This window comes from Mustelus asterias, chromosome X (genome assembly GCF_964213995.1).
Source record: "Mustelus asterias chromosome X, sMusAst1.hap1.1, whole genome shotgun sequence".
Taxonomy (NCBI): Eukaryota; Metazoa; Chordata; class Chondrichthyes; order Carcharhiniformes; family Triakidae; genus Mustelus; species Mustelus asterias.
Window position 1 is genome coordinate 5467096 of NC_135834.1, and position 24406 is coordinate 5491501.

The 24406-nt window shown below is 48.2% G+C and overlaps 2 protein-coding genes across 6 annotated transcripts in view; both read left to right on the forward strand.

The window, feature by feature from the left end:
- LOC144481893 (Golgi reassembly-stacking protein 2-like) overlaps positions 1 to 24406 on the forward strand; it is a 739438-nt gene that overhangs the window by 500008 nt on the left and 215024 nt on the right. The window lies entirely within an intron of this gene.
- The window catches only part of LOC144481885 (activin receptor type-1-like), a 125852-nt gene that overhangs the window by 48332 nt on the left and 53114 nt on the right, over positions 1 to 24406 (forward strand). For 3 of the 5 annotated variants that reach the window (XM_078201041.1, XM_078201040.1, XM_078201039.1), the window contains exons 2-5: positions 1898 to 2063; positions 15723 to 15796; positions 18130 to 18351; positions 20215 to 20448. In XM_078201041.1, coding sequence (XP_078057167.1) covers positions 2032 to 2063; positions 15723 to 15796; positions 18130 to 18351; positions 20215 to 20448 — 562 coding nt within the window. In that variant the 5' untranslated portion in view covers positions 1898 to 2031. The remainder of the gene's footprint in view (positions 1 to 1897; positions 2064 to 15722; positions 15797 to 18129; positions 18352 to 20214; positions 20449 to 24406) is intronic. The other 2 variants (XM_078201043.1, XM_078201042.1) reach the window with 2 other exon arrangements.

Genomic DNA, 24406 nt, shown 5'->3' on the forward strand with positions numbered 1-24406 from the left:
TTCCAGATGTATCACAGCTTGGTATGGCTCCTGCTCTGCCCCAGACCACAAGGAACTACAAAGGGTCATGAATGTAGCCCAATCCATCACGTAAACCAGCCTCCCATCCATTGACTCTGTCTACACTTCCCGCTGCCTCGGGAAAAGCAGCCAGCATAATTAAAGACCCCACGGACCCCCGGACATTCTCTCTTCCATCTTCTTCCTTCGGGAAAAAGATACAAAAGTCTGAGGTCACACACCAACCGACTCAAGAACAGCTTCTTCCCTGCTGCCATCAGACTTTTGAATGGACCTACCTCGCATTAAGTTGATATTTCTCTACACCCTATCTGTGACTGTAACACTATATTCTGCACCCTCTCCTTTCCTTTTCCCTTTGTACTCTATGAACGGTATACTTTGTCTGTATAGTGCGCAAGAAACAATACTTTTCTCTGCATCCCAATACATGTGACAATAATAAATCAAATCAAATCAAATCACTCACACGGGTACTTCCTCGTACAGAGTACAAACCCGGAGTGCCAGTAACCCTGACACCCCAAACCATGTACACATGATTGTACACGACCCCAGATTGATGGGGGTCCATCTGCATGTATTCTCAGAGGTCCACATTCTTAAAGTCATGACACTGTCTCTGGATTGTGTGGGTCTCGGATTTAGCTTCTGAACAACTTCAGCTCCAAAGATGTACACAAAAAATGCTGCCACGATACATCCAAAGTACTTTTTGGGAGGGCCTGTTTAATGAAGTACCAATCAGGCACCAACGGGTCCTGTCCTGGATAACGTGTAGTCGGCAGCAAGGGCAGGGAAGTGCCTCTTAGCATTCAATTTCATAGAATGCCTACAGTGCAGAAAGAGGCCATTCGGCCTATTGAGCCTGCACCGACAACAATCCCACCCTATCCCCGTAACCCCACATATTTACCCTGCTAATCCCTGTGACACTAAGGGGCAATTTAGCATGGCCAATCCACCTAACCTGCACATCTTTGGACACTAAGGGACAATTTAGCATGGCCAATCCACCTAACCTACACATCTTTGGACACTAAGGGACAATTTAGCATGGCCAATCCACCTAACCTACACATCTTTGGACACTAAGGGGCAATTTAGCATGGCCAATCCACCTAACCTGCACATCTTTGGACACTAAGGGACAATTTAGCATGGCCAATCCACTTAACCTGCACATCTTTGGACACTAAGGGACAATTTGGCATGGCCAATCCACCTAACCTACACATCTTTGGACACTAAGGGGCAATTTAGCATGGCCAATCCACCTAACCTGCACATACTTGGGCATTAAGGGGCAATTTAGAATGGCCAATCCACCTAATCTGCACATCTGTGGGAGGAAACGGGAGCACCCGGAGGAAACCCACGCAGACACGGGGAGAACGTGTCTGCATAGCCAGTGACCCAAGGCCGGAATTGAACCTGAGTCCCAGGCGCTGTGAGGCAGCAGTGCTAACCACTGTGCCATTTCGTCAACTGGAGTGGGACTTTAACCCACAAGCTTCTGACTCAGAAGTGTGGGTGCTGGCCACTGAAGAAGGCCATCACTAAATCCCACAGCCCAGCCCGCTGAGGCCCATGGGCTGAGAATGGGCCGTGTGAGATAATGTAAATACGTCTCCACCTTCGCTTCCCATTGGCAACCAACTAGTCAGTGGTTAAAGAACATAGCAGAAGCCTGGGAGTGACTTACCTCCCTGACTGCCTCCAAGGTATGGGCTGTGGGTAGACTACCAGAGAATATGAAATGAATAATTTAAAAGATGAATATTGTACTTTGGATTATATATTGTTTCTTATAATATTTCTCTGTGTTTGTCTTGCCATCACCTCAACCCACCCCTCCCCACCTCACCCCCACAAGGTTGCCACACCGAAGAGGGGACAGTTTAAGAGGAATGTAGCCCTTTGCAATCAGGAACCATTGACAGGGCCGTTCCTGCCACAGGCGCAACTTACCGGAACATTCTGGCAGCAGTGAGCGACTGGGGCCTGCCCATGTCTCCAAGGCAGTTCGTCATGGCAACCAGGCAAGTGAAAGCCGCGCCAGAATGAATGCACTCCTCGCCACGCTCTTGATGAGGCGACGATAGCAGACTCTTTGTCGATAGGCCGAGTGGCCTTCCTCAGAGATGAGAAGGGCCGGGAGGAGAATTCGCAAGGGGTGTTCAAAATCACGAGGGGAGCTGGACAGAGTAGATTGGGAGAAACTGTTCCTATTGAGAATGGGAGGTTATAGCCTCGTGGTATTATCGTGTGACGAGTAATCCAGAAACTCAGCTAACGTTCTGGGGGACCTGGGTTCGAATCCCGCCACGGCAGATGGTGGAATTTGAATTCAATAAAGAAATATCTGGAATTAAGAATCTACTGATGAAACCATTGTCGGAAAAACCCATCTGGCTCACTAATGTCCTTTAGGGAAGGAAATCTGCCGTCCTCACCTGGTCTGGCCCACATGTGACTCCAGAGCCACTGCAATTTGGTGGACTCTTAACCACCCACTGGCAACTAGGAATGGGCAATGAATGCTGTAAGAGTTTTAACAACACCAGGTTAAAGTCCAACAGGTTTATTTGGTAGCAAATACCATTAGCTTTCGGAGCCCTGCTCCTTCGTCAGATGGAGTGGAAATCTGCTCACAAATAAGGCATACAGAGACACAACATCTGACGAAGGGGCAGCGCTCCGAAAGCTAATGGCATTTGCTACCAAATAAACCTGTTGGACTTTAACCTGGTGTTGTTAAACTTCTTACTGTGTTTACCCCAGTGCAACGCCAGCATCTCCACATCAATAAATGCTGGCCAGCCAGCGACACCCATGTCCCACGGATGAATAAAGAAAGATCAAGAATAAGAGGGACGCAGATTTAAAGTGATTTGTAAAAGAAGCAAATATGATGTGAGGAAAAGTTTTTCCACATAGCGAGTGGCTGGGGGTCTGGAATGCGCTGTCTGGAAGTGTGATGGAGGCAGGTTCAATCGAGGCATTCGAGAGGGCGTTAGATGATTATTTGAGTGGGCACAAGTTGCAGGGGTATGGGGAAAAGGCAGGGGAGTGGCACTAAATCATTTGGAGAGCCAGTGCAGTGAGGATGGACCGAATGGCCTCCTTCTGTGCCGGAACAAATCTGTGATTACTGATGCGTGTTAATGTAAGCCTACTCTTAAATAAACTTTAATCTTGTCAGAGAATCAGTGCAGACTCGATGGGCCGAATGGCCTCTACTGCACTGTCGGGATTGTATAGTTCTTTGACAGATAATGCCACATCGTCCAGTTAACCAGCTATCCGCTCAAAATCTATCTGTGCGCATTTTTAATGCCTGCATTGGAAAACCCACATCAAATTCCTGTCTGGGCCCATAAGAATTGAATAAAATGCATTCATACCCCTGTGGCCAAAAAAGCACCAGATAAATTTCAATAAAGCTGGGCTGGTTCACTCAAGATGGTTGATATCGTTTAACAAAAGCAAAATGTGCACTTGAAAACTCATTGCTAAGGAATGAAGAGAGGAAGGAGGAAACAGCTTGCATCAATAAAACAGCCGACACTGACTGTGGCTGGATTTCCGCACACCGGTTGCCAGCCAAACGAGTGCCCCCAGTTTAAAAGTCCCCTGTTCTAGTTGTCTTCATAGAAATCATAGAAACCCTACAGTGCAGAAAGAGGCCATTCGGCCCATCGAGTCTGCACCGACCACAATCCCACCCAGGCCCTACCCCCATATCCCTACATATTTAGCCACTAATCCCTCTAACCTACGCATCTCAGGACACTAAGGGGCAATTTTTTTTTTAGCATGGCCAATCCACCTAACCCGCACATCTTTGGACTGTGGGAGGAAACCGGAGCACCCGGAGGAAACCCACACAGACACGAGGAGAATGTGCAGACTCCACACAGACAGTGACCCAAGCCGGGAATCGAACCCAGGTCCCTGGAGCTGTGAAGCAGCAGTGCTAACCACTGTGCCACCGCGCCGCCCCTTATTCCATCTTGTTCCATCTGTAGCCCTTGACCACTTTGGGGCCATTAGAAAGGCAAGGTTGAGGGTGGAGAAAACTGAGGGGTCACTCAGTGAAGGAACGGATACGTGGGTGAGTGCAGATTCTTCCTCAGTCTAGTCTCCCGGCCTAGCCTCTTGGCCTAGCCTCTCGACCTAGCCTCTCGGCCTAGTCTCTCAGCCTAGCCTCTCGGCCTAGCTTCTCGGCCTAGTCGCTCGGCCTAGCTTCTCGACCTAGCCTCTCGGCCTCGCCACTCGGCCTAGCCTCTCGGTCTAGTCTCTCGGCCTAGCCTCTCAGCCGAGCCTCTCGGCCTAGTCTCCCAGCCTAGCCTCTTGGCCGAGCCTCTCGGCCTAGCCTCTTGGCCTAGTCTCCCAGCCTAGCCTCTCGGCCTAGCCTCTTGGCCTAGTCTCTCAGCATAGTCTCTCAGCCTAGCCACTCGGCCTAGCCTCTCGGCCTAGCCTCTCGGCCTAGTCTCTCGCTCTAGTCTCCCAGCCTAGCCTCCCGGCCTAGTCTCTCGGCCTAGCCTCTCAGCCTCCTCTCCTGGCCTAGTCTCCCATCCTAGCCTCTCAGCTTAGTCTCCCATCCTAGCCTCTCAGCCTAGTCTCCCAGCCTAGTCTCCCGGCTAACCTCTCGACCTAACCTCTTGACCTAACCTCTTGGCCTAACCTCTCGACCTAGTCTCCCGGCCTAGTCTCTCGCTCTAGTCTCCCAGCTAGCCTCTCGGCTTAGTCTCCCAGCCTAGCCTCCCAGCCTAGTCTCTCGGCCTAGCCTCTTGGCCTCCTCTCCTGGCCTAGTCTCCCATCCTAGCCTCTGAGCTTAGTCTCCCATCCTAGCCTCTCAGCCTAGTCTCCCGGCCTAGTCTCCCGGCTAACCTCTCGACCTAACCTCTTGGCCGAGCCTCTCGGCCTAGTCTCCCGGCCTAGTCTCCCGGCCTAGTCTCCCGGCTAACCTCTCGACCTAACCTCTTGGCCGAGCCTCTCGGCCTAGTCTCCCGGCCTAGTCTCCCGGCCTAGTCTCGCTGAAAACAATGCAGCGACTGCCAAGTGTTATGATCTCCAGTGTTTGAATTGTGTTATTCCCGATCCACAGGACTCCGGGAATGTAAATATTACTTTGTCAGCTTCCTGGCTATAAACGAGCACGTCCTTTTGTCCTGAAATTAGTCGCTGCGTTGTCGCGGAAACCCTCTCCATTACTTTGTGCTCAAAGCGAAGATTGTTGCTCCAGGGCTTTTAATGAAGAAATGAAAGGCTCACGCCAATGTCTAGACCATAGGACGTGGCCAGCGACACTGTAACATGGCCTTGGCGCCTTCAAGGATCTCACGCGTCATCTGGTTTTGAAGGCTTTGTTTTCTGATTTCCTACTAATTTTTTGAACAAGGTTCAAAAGCAGGTTCACCGTCAAGACACCTTTTTTTTTAGAGCATCAGGATTACATCCGCTTTTCCTCTTATTTCATGCCATTAATTCTTTTCACAAGCAATTTTTTTGGCAGCGAGTTAGCATTGGGTGGTATGGCGCGTCTCCAATCTGCGTTAAAAGTCAGGCAGGCAATGTCTGCAATTTCCTTCTTGTTTTTCAATCTTTTGGAGGTGCATGGGTTTGAAGCATAGCGTTAAGTTTATTGATTAGTGTCACAAGTAGGCTTACGTTAACACTGCAGTGAAGTTACTAGTAGGCTTATCCACATACTGACACAGTATGTGGATAAGCCTACTAGAGGAGAGGCTGTACTTGATCTGGTGCTGGCTAATGAACCTGGACAGGTGGAGGATCTCTCGGTGGGTGAGCATCTTGGGGATAGCGATCATAATTCTATCTCCTTCACGATAGCATTGGAAAGAGATAGGATCAGGCAGGCTAGGAAAGTGTTTCTCTGGAGTAAAGGGAAATACAATGTCATCAGGGAGGAAATTAGACGGGTAAATTGGAAGGAGGCATTCTTGGGGAAAAGTACCGAAGGAAAGTGGAGGATTTTCAAGGAATGTTTGTCTGGAGCTCTGCATGACAACGTTCCGATGAGACAGGGGGGTGTTGGTAGGGTACGGGAACCGTGGTGCACGAAGGTTGTGATGAACCTGGTGAATAAGAAAAGAGAGGCGTACAGAAGGTTCAGAGAGCTAGGAGGTGTTAAGGATTTAGAGGAGTATACGGGATGTAGGAAGGAGTTTAAGAAGGAAATTAGGAGAGCGAGAAGGGGTCATGAGAAGGCCTTGGCGGGTAAGATTAAGGAGAATCCCAAGCCTTTCTACAAATATGTCAAGAGTAAAAGGATGAGATGTGAAGGCATAGGACCCTTAAAAGGTGAAGGGGGAAAAGTTTGTGCGGAACCGTTAGAAATGGCGGAGCTGCTTAATGAATACTTTACCTCGGTATTCACGGTGGAAAGGGATCTGGGTGGTTGTACTGCTGGTTTGCGGTGGACAGAAAGGATCGAGCATGTGGACATAAAGAAAGAGGATGTGTTGGAACTATTGAATGGCATCAAGGTTGGTAAGTCGCCGGGACCGGATGGGATGTACCCCAGGTTACTGTGGGAGGCGAGGGAGGAGATTGCGGAGCCTTTGGCGATGATCTTTGCATCGTCGATGGAGACGGGAGAGGTTCCGGAGGATTGGAGGATTGCAGATGTGGTCCCTATATTCAAGAAAGGGAACAGGGACAGCCCGGGAAATTACCGACCGGTGAGTCTAACCTCAGTGGTTGGTAAGTTGATGGAGAGGATCCTGAGAGACAGGATTTATGATCATCTAGAGAAGTTTAGTATGATCAAAAGTAGTCAGCACGGCTTTGTCAAGGGCAGGTCGTGCCTTACGAGCCTGGTTGAGTTCTTTGAAAATGTGACCAAACACATTGACGAAGGAAGAGCGGTGGATGTGGTCTATATGGACTTCAGCAAGGCGTTCGATAAGGTCCCCCATGCAAGACTTCTTGAGAAAGTGAGAGGGCATGGGATCCAAGGGGCTGTTGCCTTGTGGATCCAGAACTGGCTTGCCTGCAGAAGGCAGAGAGTGGCTGTGGAGGGGTCTTTCTCTGCATGGAGGTCAGTGACCAGTGGAGTGCCCCAGGGATCTGTTCTGGGACCCTTGCTGTTTGTCATTTTCATAAATGACCTGGATGAGGAAGTGGAGGGATGGGTTGGTAAGTTTGCTGACGACACCAGGGTGGGTGGTGTTGTGGATGGTTTGGAGGGATGTCAGAGGTTGCAGCGGGACATGGATAGAATGCAAGACTGGGCGGAGGAGTGGCAGATGGACTTCAACCCGGATAGGTGTGTGGTGATCCATTTTGGCAGATCCAATGGGATGAAGCAGCAGTATAATATGAAGGGTACCATTCTTAGCGGTGTGGAGGATCGGGGGGACCTTGGGGTCCGGGTCCATAGGACTCTTGAATCGGCCTCGCAGGTGGAGGATGCGGTCAAGGAGGCGTACGGCGTACTGGCCTTCATTAATCGAGGGATTGAGTTTAGGAGTCGGGAGATAATGCTGCAGCTTTATAGGACCCTGGTTAGACCCCACTTGGAGTACTGCGCGCAGTTCTGGTCACCTCATTACAGGAAAGGTGTTGAAGCCATTGAAAGGGTGCAGAGGAGATTTACAAGGATGTTGCCTGGATTGGGGGGCATGCCTTATGAGGATAGGTTGAGGGAGCTTGGTCTCTTCTCCCTGGAGAGACGAAGGATGAGAGGTGACCTGATAGAGGTTTACAAGATGTTGAGAGGTCTGGATAGGGTAGACTCTCAGAGGCTATTTCCAAGGGCTGAAATGGTTGCTACGAGAGGACACAGGTTTAAGGTGCTGGGGGGTAGGTACAGAGGAGATGTCAGGGGTAAGTTTTTCACTCAGAGGGTGGTGGGTGAGTGGAATCGGCTGACGTCGGTGGTGGTGGAGGCAAACTCGTTGGGGTCTTTTAAGAGACTTCTGGATGAGTACATGGGATTTAATGGGATTGAGGGCTATAGATAGGCCTAGAGGTGGGGATGTGATCGGCGCAACTTGTGGGCCGAAGGGCCTGTTTGTGCTGTGGCTTTCTATGTTCTATTTTCTATGTTCTATGTTCTATGAAATCCCCGAGTCGCCATACTCCTGTTTGGGTACACTGAGGGAGAATTTAACCGAACCAGCACATCTTTCGGGCTGTGGGAGGAAACCGGAGCACCCAGAGTAAACCCACACAAACATGGAGTGAACGTGCAGACTCCTTATAGACAGTAGCCTACACTTCTTTGGACACTAAAGAGCAATTTAGCATGGCCAATCCACCTAACCTACATATCTTGGGACACTAAGGGGCACGTTACCATGGCCAATCCACCATTGGCCGTGCTAAATTACCCCTAAGTGTCCAAAGATGTGCAGGTTAGGTGGATTGGCCATGCTAAATGACGCCTTAGTGTCCAAAGATGTGTAGATTAGGTGAATTGGCCATGCTAAATTGTCCCTTAGTGTCCAACAATGTGTGGGTTAGGTAGATTGGCCATGCTAAATTGCCCCTTAGTGTCCAAAGATGTGCCGGTTTGGTGGATTGGCCATGCTAAATTGCCCCTTAGTGTCCAACGATGTGTGGGTTAGGTAGATTGGCCATGCTAAATTGCCCCTTAGTGTCCAACGATGTGTGGGTTAGGTAGATTGGCCATGCTAAATTGCCCCTTAGTGTCCAAAGATGTGTGGGTTAGGTGGATTGGCCGTGCTAAATTGCCCCTTAGTGTCCAGCGATGTGTAGGTTAGGTGGATTGGCCCTGCTAAATTGCCCGTTAGTGTCCAAAGATTGCAGGTTAGGTGGATTGGCCATGCAAAATTGTCCCTTAGTGTCCAAAGATGTGTGGGTTCGGTAGATTGGCCATGCTAAATTGCCCCTTAGTGTCCAACGATGTGTGGGTTAGGTAGATTGGCCATGCTAAATTGCCCCTTAGTGTCCAAAGATGTGTGGGTTAGGTGGATTGGCCGTGCTAAATTGCCCCTTAGTGTCCAGCGATGTGTAGGTTAGGTGGATTGGCCCTGCTAAATTGCCCGTTAGTGTCCAAAGATTGCAGATTAGGTGGCTTGGCCATGCTAAATTGTCCCTTAGTGTCCAAAGATGTGCGGGTTAGATGGATTGGCCATGCTAAATTGCCCCTTAGTGTCCAACGATGTGTGGGTTAGGTAGATTGGCCATGCTAAATTGCCCCTTAGTGTCCAAAGATGTGTGGGTTAGGTGGATTGGCCGTGCTAAATTGCCCCTTAGTGTCCAGCGATGTGTAGGTTAGGTGGATTGGCCATGCTAAATTGCCCGTTAGTGTCCAAAGATTGCAGATTAGGTGGATTGGCCATGCTAAATTGCCCGTTAGTGTCCAAAGATTGCAGATTAGGTGGATTGGCCATGCTAAACGCGTGGTGTTATGGGGATGGCCGGGGAGGACCTGGGAAAGATATTCTTTCGGAGAGTGGGGCCATACACGATGGGCCGAATGGCAACTTCCGCTCTGTAGGGATTCTATGATTCTATGAAATTCCTTGTAGCCAAGAGACTCCAGGGCGATTCCTGAGGGGTTGGCAACCCAACCTGACCGGCCGCTGTGATCTGCTCAGGGTGAAATCTCCTGCAGACTCAGACGAACGAGGTTGCTGGAGGTGTGACAGCAGGGGAGCAGACAGGTTTGCCAACACTTCCGGTTTGCCCTGGAGTCTCCGAGAGCCAATGGTCAACAAACAACCCGGCAAGAAAATCACCAACAACCTGTCCTGATCCCTCCACACAGACACTATAGTTAAGAAAGCCCACCAACGCCTCTACTTTCTCAGAAGACTAAGGAAATTTGGCATGTCAGCTACAACTCTCACCAACCTTTACAGATGCTCCACAGAAAGCATTCTTTCTGGTTGTATCACAGCTTGGTATAGCTCCTGCTCTGCCCAAGACCACAAGGAACTACAAAAGGTCATGAATGTAGCCCGGTCCATTACGCAAACCAGCCTCCCATCCATTGACTCTGTCTACACTTCCCGCTGCCTTGGGAAAAGCAGCCAGCATAATCAAGGACCCCACGCACCCCGGACATTCTCTCTTCCACCTTCTTCCGTCGGGAAAAAGATACAAAAGTCAGAGTACACGTACCGACCGACTCAAGAACAGCTTCTTCCCTGCTGCTGTCAGACTTTTGAATGGACCTACCGCACACTAAGTTGATCTTTCTCTCCACCCTAGCTATGACTGTAACACTACATTCTGTACTCTCTCCTTTCCTTCTCTATGAACGGTATGCTTTGTCTGTATAGCGCGCAAGAAACAATACTTTTCACTGTACCCCAATACATGTGACAATAATAAATCAAATCAAATATTAAGTTGATCTGTACACGTTATCTGAAACTGCAACACTATATTCTGCACCCTCTCCTTTTCTTCTCCCCTATGTACTCTATGAACGGTATGCTTTGTCTGTATAGCGCACAAGAAACAATACTTTTCATTGTATCCCAATACATGTGACAATAATAAATCTAATATTAAGTTGGTCTTTCTCTACACCCTAGCTATGACTGTAACACTACATTCTGCACCCTCTCCTTTCCTTCTCCCCTATGTACTCTATGAAGGGTATGCTTTGTCTGTAGAGTGCGCAAGAAACAATACTTTTCACTGTATCCCAATACGTGTGACAATAATAAATCAAATCAAATATTAAGTTGATCTTTCTCTACACCCTAGCTATGACTGTAACACTACATTCTGCACCCTCTCCTTTCCTTCTCTATGAACGGTATGTTTTGTCTGTATAGCACGCAAGAAACAATACTTTTCACTGTATCCCAATACATGTGACAATAATAAATCAAATCAAATATGAAGCTGATCTTTCTCTACACTCTATCTGTAACTGTAACACTACATTCTGCACTCTCTCCTCTCCTTCTCCCCTATGTACTCTATGAACGGTATGCTTTGTCTGTATAGCGCGCAAGAAACAATACTTTTCACTGTATCCCAACACATGTTACAATAACAAATCAAATTAAATCAAATGGGATTCAAGCATGGCGCCAATTACAGTTTGCCACTCCCAGCTGGAACCCGTGCATGAAATAAGATCGGCGCGCGCTGCAATATGATCAGATTTCTGATTGTTCTCCTGGAAGCGTGTTATCAGGGACGCACAATACCCTGACACATCATCGCAGCTTATTTTCACCACTGCAACATTGCGCCACTCTCTGATAATGTGAATGATCAGCCACACATTGTCGCTTCCAAGAGGTGTGGACCTTCCCAGTCATCAAACAATGGGGCTGGGAAGCAGCTGGAGATAGCACGCAAAGCCCTACCAAAGAGCACTTCCTGTTATTTACGCTATCTCTTGTCTCTTAATCGCAAGGCATCTGTTTCCTGTTTGAATTTGCAGTCCGACCATCTACCTCTGCCAATGACTTCACCTGCAGATGTAACCCGCTGATTTGGAAGCAAGATTTTAACTCATTCCCAGCCCCCCCCACGTCTGTCCCCACTTGGCACATCTTATTGGGATTGGGGCGGGGGGGGTGAGTTCCTTTGCCCGTGTTAAGGACTTCAATCCGTGCATGTAGTCCATTGACAAAGAAGAGTGTGCGTACCTTTGCTTTCTTCAGACTCTGTTAGAATTGGATCCGGTATAACCTGGGGTAACTGGGCGGGAGTTTACCGCCTCGCTCTTCCCAAAACCATAAAATCCTGCCCGAGCTCAATGTACCTTTCCACTCTCCGTCTTCCCGCCCGCTCCGATTCCCGTGGCAGGGCGGGGCGGTAAAACTCCAGCCACTGGATTCACCGGAACGATACTGGGGCAAAAAGGGTTAAACTATGAGGACAGGTTGCATGGACGAGGCTTGTGCTGCCTCTGATTCTCAAAGTTACAGATTCTCAGTACAGAAGGAGGCCATTCAGCCCATCGAGTCAACACTGACCACAATCCCACCCAGGCCCTATTTCCGTAACCCCAAGTATTTGCCCTAGCGAGTCTCCTTGATGCTAAAGGGGCAATTTAGCATGGCCAATCCACCCAACCTACACATCTTTGGACACTAAGGGACAATTTAGCATGGCCAACCCACCTAACCTGCACATCTTTGGACACTAAGGGGCAATTTAGCATGGCCAATCCACCCAACCTACACATCTTTGGACACTAAGGGACAATTTAGCATGGCCAACCCACCTAACCTGCACATCTTTGGACACTAAGGGGCAATTTAGCATGGCCAATCCACCCAACCTACACATCTTTGGACACTAAGGGACAATTTAGCATGGCCAACCCACCTAACCTGCACATCTTTGGACACTAAGGGGCAATTTAGCATGGCCAACCCACCTAACCTGCACATCTTTGGACACTAAGGGACAATTTAGCATGGCCAATCCACCTAACTTGCACATTTTAGGACACTAAGGGACAATTTAGCATGGCCAATCCATCTAACCTACACATCTTTGGACACGAAGGGCAGCTTAGCATGGCCAATCCACCTAACCCGCACATCTTTAGATGCTAAGGGGCAATTTAGCGCGGCCAATCCACCTAACCTGCACATCTTTGGATGCTAAGGGGCAATTTAGCATGACCAATCCACCTAACCCGCACATCTTTGGACTGTAACTTCTCAGTAAATAAAGTGTAGGTTGGAAGAACCTGCTTCCTCTGGTGGATGGGGGTGGTAAGAGTTAACAAGTGGACAACACTCACAGTCAGAGCAAAGCCTCTCCGAGGTAATATCGGCAATCACATCTGCACACAAAGGATATAGAATCTGCAATTCTCTCCTTTAAACAGTTCTGAGGCTGGGGAGTCAATTCACAATGGTAAAACTGAAACTGGTGAGGTTTTTCTTCGGTAAGCGCATCAAGAAGGCATTGTGGTGCAGTGGGTAGCGCCTCTACCTCTGGGTGGGCACGGTGGCACAGTGGTTAGCACTGCTGCCTCACAGCACCAGGGACCCGGGTTCGATTCCAGCCTCAGGTGACTGTCTGTGAGCTGCATGTTCTCCCCGTGTTTGTGTGGGTTTCCTCCGGGTGCTCCGGCTTCCTCCCACAGTCCAAAGATGTGTGGGTTAACTGTATTGGCCATGCTAAATTGTCCCTCAGTGTCCAAAGATGTGCAGGTTAGGAGGATTGGCTGGGCTAAATTGCCCCTTAGTGTCCAAGGATGTGCAGGTTAGGCGGATTGGCCATGTTAAATTTCCCCTTAGTGTCCAAAGATGTGTAGGTTAGGTGGATTGTCCATGCTAAATTGTCCCTCAGTGTCCAAAGATGTGCTTGTTAAATGGATTGCCCATGCTAAATTGTCCCTTAGTGTCCAAAGATGTGCAGGTTAGGAGGATTGGCTATGCTAAATTGCCCCTTAGCGTCCAAAGATGTGTCGGTTGGGTGGATTGGCCATGCTAAATTGTCCCTTCGTGTCCAAAGATGTGCAGGTTAGGAGGATTGGCTGTGCTAAATTGCCCCTTAGTGTCCAAAGATGTGTAGGTTGGGTGGATTGGCCATGCTAAATTGTCCCTTAGTGTCCAAAGATGTGCAGGTTAGGAGGATTGGCTGTGCTAAATTGCCCCTTAGTGTCCAAAGATGTGCAGGTTAGGTGGATTGGCCATGCTAAATTGCCGCTTAGTGTCAGGGGGACTAGCTGGGATAAATGCGTGGGGTTATGGAGATAGGACCTGGGTGGTATTGTGGTCAGTGCAGACTTGATGGGCCGAACAGCCTCCTTCTCCACTGTCGCGGTTCTATGAGCAAATTCTTAATTCCAGATATTTTTTAATGAATTCAAATTCCACCATGTGCTGTGGCAGGATTCGATCCCGGTTCCCCAGAGCATTAGCTTTGTTTCTGGATGGATAGTCTAGTGATAATACCACTAGGCCATCGCCTCCCAGGGTCAAGTCCCACTTCAGGACTTGATGGCGACAGAAGACGTGTTTGTAAGGTGGCCAAACAGGTTAGTTATCGACCTGTAAATGCTTCCAATATCGTTAAGAGTGGGAGAGTTTCCTGATCAGCAATACTGCGGAAGGCAATGGCAAACCACTGCAGTACTCTGCCATCACCATGGCCAATCCATTGGAAGTCCATGGTTGCCAATGCCCTCTGAGGAGAAAGGGTGTTCATGGTCATGGAATGTAACTAAGATATAGCGTAGTCATGAGCCAGAATTTTACAGCCCCTCTTCGCGTGGCGGGATGTTACAGTCCCACCAAAATAAACGGGAATTTAAATGGCTGCTGTGACCGTTGGCGAGCATACACCCTGACAGGGCTGTAAAATCCAGGCCTTAGGGGCTGAATGGCCTCCTACGTTCTTTCTGATGCCAAAGAGTCTTCAAATCCACTGGATTATATTTTCAATTGTATGTGAGGAGGCGATGGCCTAGTGATATTATCGCTGGACTTTTAATCCAGAAACTCAGCTAATGTTCTGGGGGACCCGGGTTCAAATCCCGCCACGGCAGATGGTGGAATTTGAATCCAATAAAAAATATCTGGAATTAAGAATCTACTGATGACCCATTGTTGGAAAAACCCATCTGGTTCACTAATGTCCTTTAGGGAAGGAAATCTGCCATCCTTACCTGGTCTGGCCTACATGTGACTCCAGAGCCACAGCAATGTGGTTGACTCTCAACTGCCCTCCAAAGACAACTAGGGATGGGCAATAAACGCTGGCCCAGCCAGCGATGCCCATGTCCCATGAATGAATAAATAATTTTTAAAAATTGTGCTACTGGGTCCCCCCAGGGCTCACATTTCAGTGCCGTGAGGGAGGATTAGCCACCCACGTTGGACCCCCTCCCCCCCCGACATCCGGGATTCCCCGCCTGAGATGATAATTGGGGCGACTGTTTCCAAAAATTCAAAGTAAACAGGAGGCGGATCTGAGGGAGCTCCTTCAAAGATGAGCGATCTTCACCTCTCTCTCCCGGATGAATAGTCCTGTCTCGATTGTGGCTGTACACTCAGTTCATTCAGTTTTACATCAGACATGACATGCGAGGTAGATCCATTCAAAAGTCTGACAGCAGCAGGGAAGAAGCTGTTCTTGAGTCGGTTGGTACGTGACCTCAGACATTTGTGTCTTTTTCCCAACGGAAGAAGGTGGAAGAGAGAATGTCCGGGGTGCGTGGGGTCCTTAGTTATGCTGGCTGCTTTTCTGAGGCAGCGGGAAGTGTAGACAGAGTCAATGGATGGGAGGCTGGTTTGCGTGATGGACTGGGCTACATTCATGACTCTTTGTAGTTCCTTGCGGTCTTGGGCAGAGCAGGAGCCATACTAAGCTGTGATACAACCAGAAAGAATGCTTTCTATGGGACATCTGTAAAAGTTGGTGAGAGTCGTAGCGGACATGTCAAATTTCCTTAGTCTTCTGAGAAAGTAGAGGCGTTGGTGGGGCTTTCTTAATTATAGTGTCGGCATGGGGGGGACCAGGACAGGTTGTTGGTGATCTGAACACCTAAAAACTTGAAGTTCTCGACCCTTTCTACTTCGTCCCCACTTGGGGTGAAGAGGGCCAAAGGATATGGGAGAGGGCCGAATGGCCTCTTCCTGCTGCTATTTTTGACGTTACTATCTGTGGGGCTGGGCGGTTGCTGGGGAACAAAGAGGAAAGTTCTTGACTGTGGTAAAAATTACATTGCAAGTGCATTCAACGAAACACATCTCTCCTTTCTGCTCCAGGTGTCCAATGGCGATGAAAGCACTTCTTATCTCTATCCTGCCGGGACTGGTTTGTTCACTCCCCCTTGTCGAAGGTAATGTGTGAGACAGGTCGTACACAGCTATCAGAATACCTTTAACTCTCTTTTCTCGAGTTCTTTGATGGGGCGGGATTTTCCAGCCACTCTCGCCCCAATGCTGGGAGATCCAGTCCGAGGTGAACAGCCCTTTGCATAGTCTGTGTCCCGCCCGCTATGATTCCCGGTCACGCGTTGGTTTCGTGAAGAAAGGGATGATGACAGCAGATTTAAAGGAGAGAGGGACAACATCTGAAGAGAGAGAACCGTTAACATTGGGTAGAAGCAGGAGTTAGATGGTCATCAGTTCAGCAAAAATAGGGCTGAGGGAGCAAGAGGTGGTTTTTACACTTTTCTTTTAGACTCATTCCTGACTGCTAAACATAATTGCACTGGTTTCCACAACACTATAAGAAATAACACTATAAGAAATGGGGGCGGCACGGTAGCACAGTGGTTAGCACTGCTGCCTCACAGCGCCAGGGACCTGGGTTCGATTCCCGGCTTGGGTCACTGTCTGTGGTATAATGTCACAGGTATAGGTCGAGAGGCGGTAGATTTAAAACTGAGGTGAGGAGGAACTACTTCTCGCAGAGGGGGGTGAATTTGTGGAACTCGCTGCCCCATAGCGCGGTGGAGTCTGAATCAGTAACTGGTTTCAGGAAGGGGATAGATATATTTCTAATAAAAAATGGATAAGGGGATATGGGGAACAGGTGGGGAGGTGGAGTTGAGATCAGGGAGAGATCAGGCATGATCTGATTGGATGGCGGAGCAGGCCCGAAGGGCTGAATCTGCCTACTTGTGCTCCTAATTCTGATATATCTAAGTCCCTAAATGGACACAAGGATCTGCCCCCCACACAGCTCTCTGCGGCAAAAGGTTCCAAAGACTCTCAACCCTCTGAGAGAAGAAATTCCTCCTCATCTCAGTCTTAGATTGGTGCCCCTTTATTCTGAGATGATGCACTCTGGTTCTAGACTCTCCCAGGAGGGGGAAACATCCTCTCAGCATTTACCCTGTCAAGTTCCTTAAGAATGCTCCATGTTTCAATGAGATCGCCTCTCATTCTTCTAACCTCCAATGAGTAGAGTCCCAACTTGTTTGACCTTTCCTCATAAGACAATCCCTCCAAACCGGGGATCACCCAAGTGAACCTTCTCTGAACTGCCTTCAGTGAAATAATACCTTTCCTTCAATAAGGGACCAAAACAGATCTCCAGATGTGGTCTCACCAGTACCTTGTACAGTTGCAGCAAGACTTCCCCACTCTTACACTCCAACCCCCTTGAAATAAGGGTCAACATTCCATTAGCCTTCCTCATTACCTGCTGTCCCTGTGTGCGAGTTTTCTGTGTTGCGTGCACAAATCCCCCCCAAGTCCCTTTGTGTTGCAGCTTTCTGCAGTTTTTCTCCATTTAAATAAAATTCTGTTCATTGAATCCTACAGTGCAGAAGGAGGCCATTCGGCCCATCGAGTCTGCACCGACCACAATCCCACCCAGGCCCTCTCCCCATCACCCCATGCATTTACCCTAGCTAGTCCCCCTGACACTAAGGGGCAACTTATCACGGCCAATCCACCTAACCAGCACATCTTTCGGACTGTGGAAGGAAACCGGAGGAAACCCATGCAGATACGGGGAGAACAGGCAGACTCCACACAGTGACCCAAGCCGGGAATCGAACCCGGGTCCCTGGCGCTGTGAGGCAGCAGTGCTAACCACTGTGCCACCGTGCCGCCCATGTTCTTTTGTTCTCCCTTCCAAAATGAACAACTTCACATTTTCCCACATTATACTCCACTTGCCAACTTTTTCCAACTCACTTAACCTATCAATATCTCTTTGTAAACTGTTTGTATCCCACTGGCAACTTGCCTTTCCACCTATTTCTGTGTTATCTGCAAATTTAGCTACAGTACATTCGCTTCCTTCCTCAAGTCATTAATATATATTGTAAACAGTTGCGGTCCCAGCACTGATCCCTGCGGAACCCCAATGGTTACAGGTCGCCAACCTGAAGGAGAACCCCTTACGCCCACTCGCCGTTTCCTGCCCATTAGCCCATTCACTATCCATGCCAATATACTACCTCCAACACCATCTTATGAAGTAAGCTTTTGTGGGGTACCTTGTCAGACACCTTCTGGAAGTCCAAATACAACACATCTACAGGTACCCCTCTATCCACTCTGGTAGAGACTTGCTCGAAAAACTCCGAATAAATTCGTTGGAGATGATTTCCTTTTCGTGAAGCAATGCTGACTCTGAACGATTAGATTATGATTTTCCTGATGTGATTTTGCAAAGAAGGATTGAGCGAGGAGAAAATGAAATTTCCGTTCGCAGGTACGGCCACCACGGAATGTGTTTGCGAAGGTGATGATTGCACGGGACACCGATGCTTTGGCAAGTTGTGCTTCCAAACGCACCGAGTCCACGATGGACAGTTGGTCTATCAGAAGGGCTGCTTCAAGAATGCGAGTTGTATCCAGCCATCAACGAAAGGGGTAACGCAATGCTGCAACAGTTACCTTTGCAATGCCATCTCCACGCCAGCGCCCACTCAAGGTATGCCAACGTGTTGAATATGTGGCTCGGTATCTGATCTTGCATGCAGAGGTAGAAATCACAAAATAACAGTTTAAAACATGTAAGGGATTAATTCTGCCTTGTCAGAGAGTTAGGCCTCATTGTTCTTCACACAGCGGGGTCAGATTCACACTCGCTGGATTTTCCGAACTCATGCCACCTTAGGTTCTTTTGCAATTCACCTCACCCAGGCCTCAACTGGCCAGTTGGCTGCTCCCACTTTGTCAGCATTGCCGGGCAACAGATAAGGTGAGACGACCCACACAGAAACCTTAAAATTACCAGCGGTTATTTTCCCTAAAAATTACTTTATTCGCAAAATGGGCGGCGCAGTGGTTAGCATTGCTGCCTCACAGCGCCAGGGACCCGGGTTCGATTCCGGCCTCGGGTCACTGTCTGTGTGGAGTCTGCACGTTCTCCCCGTGTCTGCGTGGGTTTCCTCCGGGTGCTCCGGTTTCCTCCCACAGTCCAAAGATCATAGAATCGCCACAGTGCTGAAGGAGGCCATTTGGCCCATCGAGCCTGCACCGACAACAATCCTACCCAGGACCTATCCCTGTAAAACCCCCATATTTACCCTGCTAATCCCCCTAACACCAGGGGACAATTTAGCAAGGCCAATCCACCTCACCTGCACATCTTTGGAATCTAAGGGACAATTTAGCATGGCCAATCCCCCTAACCTGTACATCTTGGGACACTAAGGGGCAATTTAGCATGGCCAATCCACCTAACCTACACATCTTTGGAATCTAAGGGATAATTTAGCATGGCCAATCCACCAAACTGCACATCTTTGGAATCTAAGGGACAATTTAGCATGGCCAATCCACCAAACTACACATCTTTGGAATCTAAGGGATAATTTAGCATGGCCAATCCACCTAACCTGCACATCTTTGGACACTAAGGGGCAATTTAGCATGGCCAATCCACCTAACCTGCACATCTTTGGTCACTAAAGGACAATTTAGCATGGCTAATCCATCTAACCTATGCATCTTTGGACACTAAGGGGCAATTTATCATGGCCAATCCACCTATCCTACACATCTTTGGACGCTAAGGGGACAATTTAGCATGGCTAATCCACCAATCCTACACATCCTTAGACATTAAGGAACAATTTAACATGGCTAATCCATCTAACCTATGCATCTTTGGACACTAAGGGGCAATTTCGCATGGCCAATCACCTAACCTACACATCTTTGGACGCTAAGGGGACAATTTAGCAAGGCCAATCCACCTATCCTGCACATCTTTGCACACTAAGGGACAATTTAGCATGGCCAATCCATCTAACCTACACATCTTTGGACACTAAGGGGCAATTTAGCATGGCCAATCACCTAACCTATACATCTTTGGATGCTAAGGGGACAATTTAGCATGGCCAATCCACCTATCCTGTACATCTTTGCACACTAAGGGACAATTTAGCATGGCCAATCCATCTAACCTGCATATCTTTGGACTATGGGAGAGCACCTGGAGGAAACCCACGCAGACACAGGGAGAACGTGCAAACTCCACACAGACAGTGACCCGAGGCCGGAATCGAACCCGGGTCCCTGGTGCTGTGAGGCAGCAGTGCTAACCACTGTGCCACGATGCCGCCCGATTGATGGGGTAGAAGAGGAGGAGGTGTTTGGGGTGGGGTGTGAGTGGTTTGGGATTAAATTTGAAAGGATGCCTGAATTAAAATGGTGGACTGATTAGTGTCAAGTGGCTTCATTGAGGGCCTGTTCATATGCCAAGTAGCGCCAGCAACGAACGCCAGGCGTTTACTCAAAGAAAAACCATTGATAACATCATGATTTGTTTATGTCTCATTTGTAGCTAAACGGGAGAAGAAGCCCGGGGAGTATGATTGCGTTTGCGAGGAAGGATATTGTGACGTGGAGACGTGCTTCGGTTACCAGTGCTTTGTCTCTGTGGACAGTGAGCGTCCTGGGGAGGTCAGGAGGGGCTGTCACCAGAACAAAGAAATGCGTTGCAACCAATCAACAACCGGTTTTCGTGTGGCGTGTTGCAAAGGAAACTTCTGTAACAGAAACTTTACCGTGGAATTAGGTAAAATGCACCTTTACGGATTTACTTGTCAATCTCTTCAGAGATTCATAGAATCCCTACAGTGCAGGAGGAAGCCATTCGGCCCATTGAATCTGCACTCACTCTCCAACAGAGCATCTTACCCAGGCCCACTCCCTGGCCTATCCCCGTATCCCTCCATATTTACACTGCTAATCCACCTAACCTACACAACTGACCGCATGGTAGGTTGTTGCATAAAGTTAAATCTCACGGGATCCAGGGTGAGGTATCTAAATGGATACAAAATTGGCTTCTTGACAGAAGCCAGAGGGTGGTTGTAGAGGGTTGTTTTTCAAACTGGAGGCCTGTGAAATTTCCACTCCATCTGACGAAGGAGCAGCGTTCCAGAAGCTAATGGTGTTTGCTACCAAATAAACCTGTTGGACTTTAACCTGGTGTTGTTAAAACTGTTACCAGCGGTGTGCCTCAGGGATCAGTGCTGGGCCCACTGTTATTTGTCATTTATATTAATGATTTTGATGAGAATATAGGAGGCATGGTTAGTAAGTTTGCAGATGACACCAAGATTGGTGGCATAGTGGACAGTGAAGAAAGTTATCTCCGATTGCAACGGGATCTTGATCAATTGGGCCAGTGGGCTAACGAATGGCAGATGGAGTTTAATTGAGATAAATGCAAGGTGATGCATTTTGGTAGATTGAACCAGGGCAGGACTTACTCAGTTAATGGTAGGGAGAATTGATGCATTGGAGAGAGTTACAGAACAAAGAGATCTTGGGGTACATGTTCATAGCTCCTTGAAAGTGGAGTCACAGGTGGACAGAGTGATGGAAAAAAGCATTCGGCATGCTTGGTTTCATTGGTCAGAACATTGAAGACAGGAGTTGGGACGTCTTGTTGAAGTTGTACAAGACATTGGTAAGGCCACACTTGGAATACTGTGTACAGTTCTGGTCACCCTATTATAGAAAGGATATTATTAAACTAGAAAGAGTGCAGAAAAGATTTACTAGGATGCTACCGGGACTTGATGGTTTGAGTTATAAAGAGAGGCTGGATAGACTGGGACTTTTTTCTCTGGAGCGTAGGAGGCTGAGGGGTGATCTTATAGAGGTCTATAAAATAATGAGGGGCATAGATCAGCTAGATAGTCAATATCTTTTCCCAAAGGTCAGGGAGTCTAAAACTGGAGGGCATAGGTTTGACAAGGTCCCTCATGGCAGGCTGGTGCAAAAGGTTAAATCTCACGGGATAAAAGGTGAGCTAGCTAGATGGGTGGAGAACTGGCTTAACCATAGAAGACAGAGGATAGCAGTGGAGGGGTCTTTTTCCGGTTGAAGGTCTGTGACTAGTGGTGTTCCGCAGGGCTCTGTACTGGGACCTCTACTCTTTGTGATATATATAAATGATTTGGAGGAAGATGTAACTGGTGTGATCAGTAAGTTTGCAGACGACACAAAGATTGCTGGAGTTGCGGATAGTGATGAACATTGTCAGAGAATACAGCAGGATATAGATAGGCTGGAACATTGGGCAGAGAAATGGCAGATGGAATTTAATCCAGATAAATGCGAAGTGATGCATTTCGGTAGGTAAGGGGGAGCTATACAATAAATGGCAGAACCATCAGGAGTATAGACACACAGAGGGATCTGGGTATACAAGTCCACAAATCCTTAAAGGTGGCAGCACAGATGGAGAGGGTGGTGAAGAAGGCATATGGCATGCTTGCCTTTATTGGACGGGGCATAGAATATAAAAGTTGGCATATGATGTTGCAGCTGTATGGAACGATGGTTAGGCCACATTTGGAATACTGCGTCCAGTTCTGGTCGCCACACTACCAGAAGGACGCGGAGGCTTCAGAGAGAGTACAGAGAAGGTTTACCAGGATGTTGCCTGGTATGGAGGGTCTTAGCTATGAGGAGAGATTGGGTAAACTGGAGTTGTTCTCCCTCGAAAGACGGAGGATGAGGGGCGACCTAATAGAGGTGTATAAAATTATGAAGGGCATAGATAGGGTGAACAGTGGGAAGCTTTTTCCCAGTTCGGAGGTGACGAACACAAGGGGTCACGGGTTCAAGGTGAGGGGGGCAAGGTTCAACACAGATGTCAGGGGGACGTATTTTACACAGAGGGTGGTGGGGGCCTGGAATGCACTGCCAAGCAAGGTGATTGAGGCGGACACGCTGGGATCGTTTAAGACTTATCTAGATAGCCACATGAACAAACTGGGAATAGAGGGATACAAAAGAATGGTCTGGTGGGCACATGAGCTGCGCAGGCTTGGAGGGCCGAAGGGCCTGTTCCTGTGCTGTATTGTTCTTTGTTCTTTGTTTAAGTTGAGTGGGGAGAGATACAAAAGTGTCCAGAGGGGCAATTTTTTCACACAGAGGGTGATGAGTGTCTGCAACAAGCTGCCAGAGGTAGTAGTAGAGGCGGGTACAATTTTGTCTTTTAAAAAGCATTTAGACAGTTACATGGGTAAAATGGGCATAGAAGGATATGGGCCAAATGCGGGCAATTGGGATTAGCTTAGGGGTTTTTAAAAAAAAGGGCAGCATGGACAAGTTGGGCCGAAGGGCCTGTTTCCATGCTGTAAACCTCTCTGAAACTATGACTCAATCTTTGTACACTAAGGGGCAATTTAGCATAGCCAATCCACCCAACCTAAACATCTTTGGACACTAAGGGGTAATTTAGCATAGCCAATCCACCTAACCTGCACATCTTTGGACACTAAGGGGCAATGTAGCATGGCCAATCCACCTAACCTGCACACCTTTAGACACTTCGGGGCAATTTATCATTGCTAATCCACTTAACCTACACATCTTTGGACTGTGGGAGGAAACCCACGCAGTCACAGGGAGAATGTGCAAACTCCGCACAGACAGTGACCCAAGCTGGGAATCGAACCCGGGTCTCTGGCGCTGTGAGGCAGCAGTGCTAACCACTGTGCCACTATGCAGCCCACAATTGAGAATGTTGCTCGTTCAAGGTCACTTCTGTTGCCTGAGGGATGCTGATTGTCTGAAAGCCTTGACTTGATGGTCGAATTGTCGCTGACTTTATAACCATTTATAGTTTATAGTTCTTGAGGAAACTGATATCAGCCAAGCCAATAGCTTCAGAGATTGAAAATTTCTCAGTGTGACCAATGCAAGGGATCTCATTGTTATCCATCACTCTGATCTGCTGGTAATTTATGTTAAGCCAAGATTAAGCGGTGATCTGATCCACATGTTTAAGTTGGCTAGAGGATTTAATGGACTAGATAAACAGAAACTAGTTGCTTTGGTTGGGGTGGTGGGTTCCAGAACAGGGGGCATGCTAAATTCTCCCTCATGTACCTGAACGTAGCCCAATCCATCACGCAAAACAGCCTCCCATCCATTGACTCTGTCTACACTTCCCGCTGCCTCGGGAAAAGCAGCCAGCATAATCAAGGACCCCACGCACCCTGGACATTCTCTCTTCCACCTTCTTCCGTCAGGAAAAAGATACGAAAGTCTGAGGTCACGTACCAACCGACTCAAGAATAGCTTCTTCCCTGCTGCTGTCAGACTTTTGAATGGACCTACCATATATTAAGCTGATCTTTCTCGACACTCTAGCTGTAACTGTAACTATATTCTGCACCCTCTCCTTTCCTTCTCCCCTATGTACTCTATGAACGGTATGCTTTGCCTGTAGAGTGCACAAGAAACAATACTTTTCACTCTCTCCCAATGTTACAATAACTTGTTACAATAATAAATCAAATATTAAGTTGATCTTTCTCTACAACCGATCTGTGACTGTAACACTATATTCTGCACCCTCTCCTTTCCTTCTCCCCTGTGTACTCTATGAACGGTATGCTTTGTCTGTACAGTGCGCAAGAAACAATACTTTTCACTGTATCCCAACACGTGACAATAACATATCAAATATTAAGCTGATCTTTCTCTACACCCTAGCTATGACTGTAACA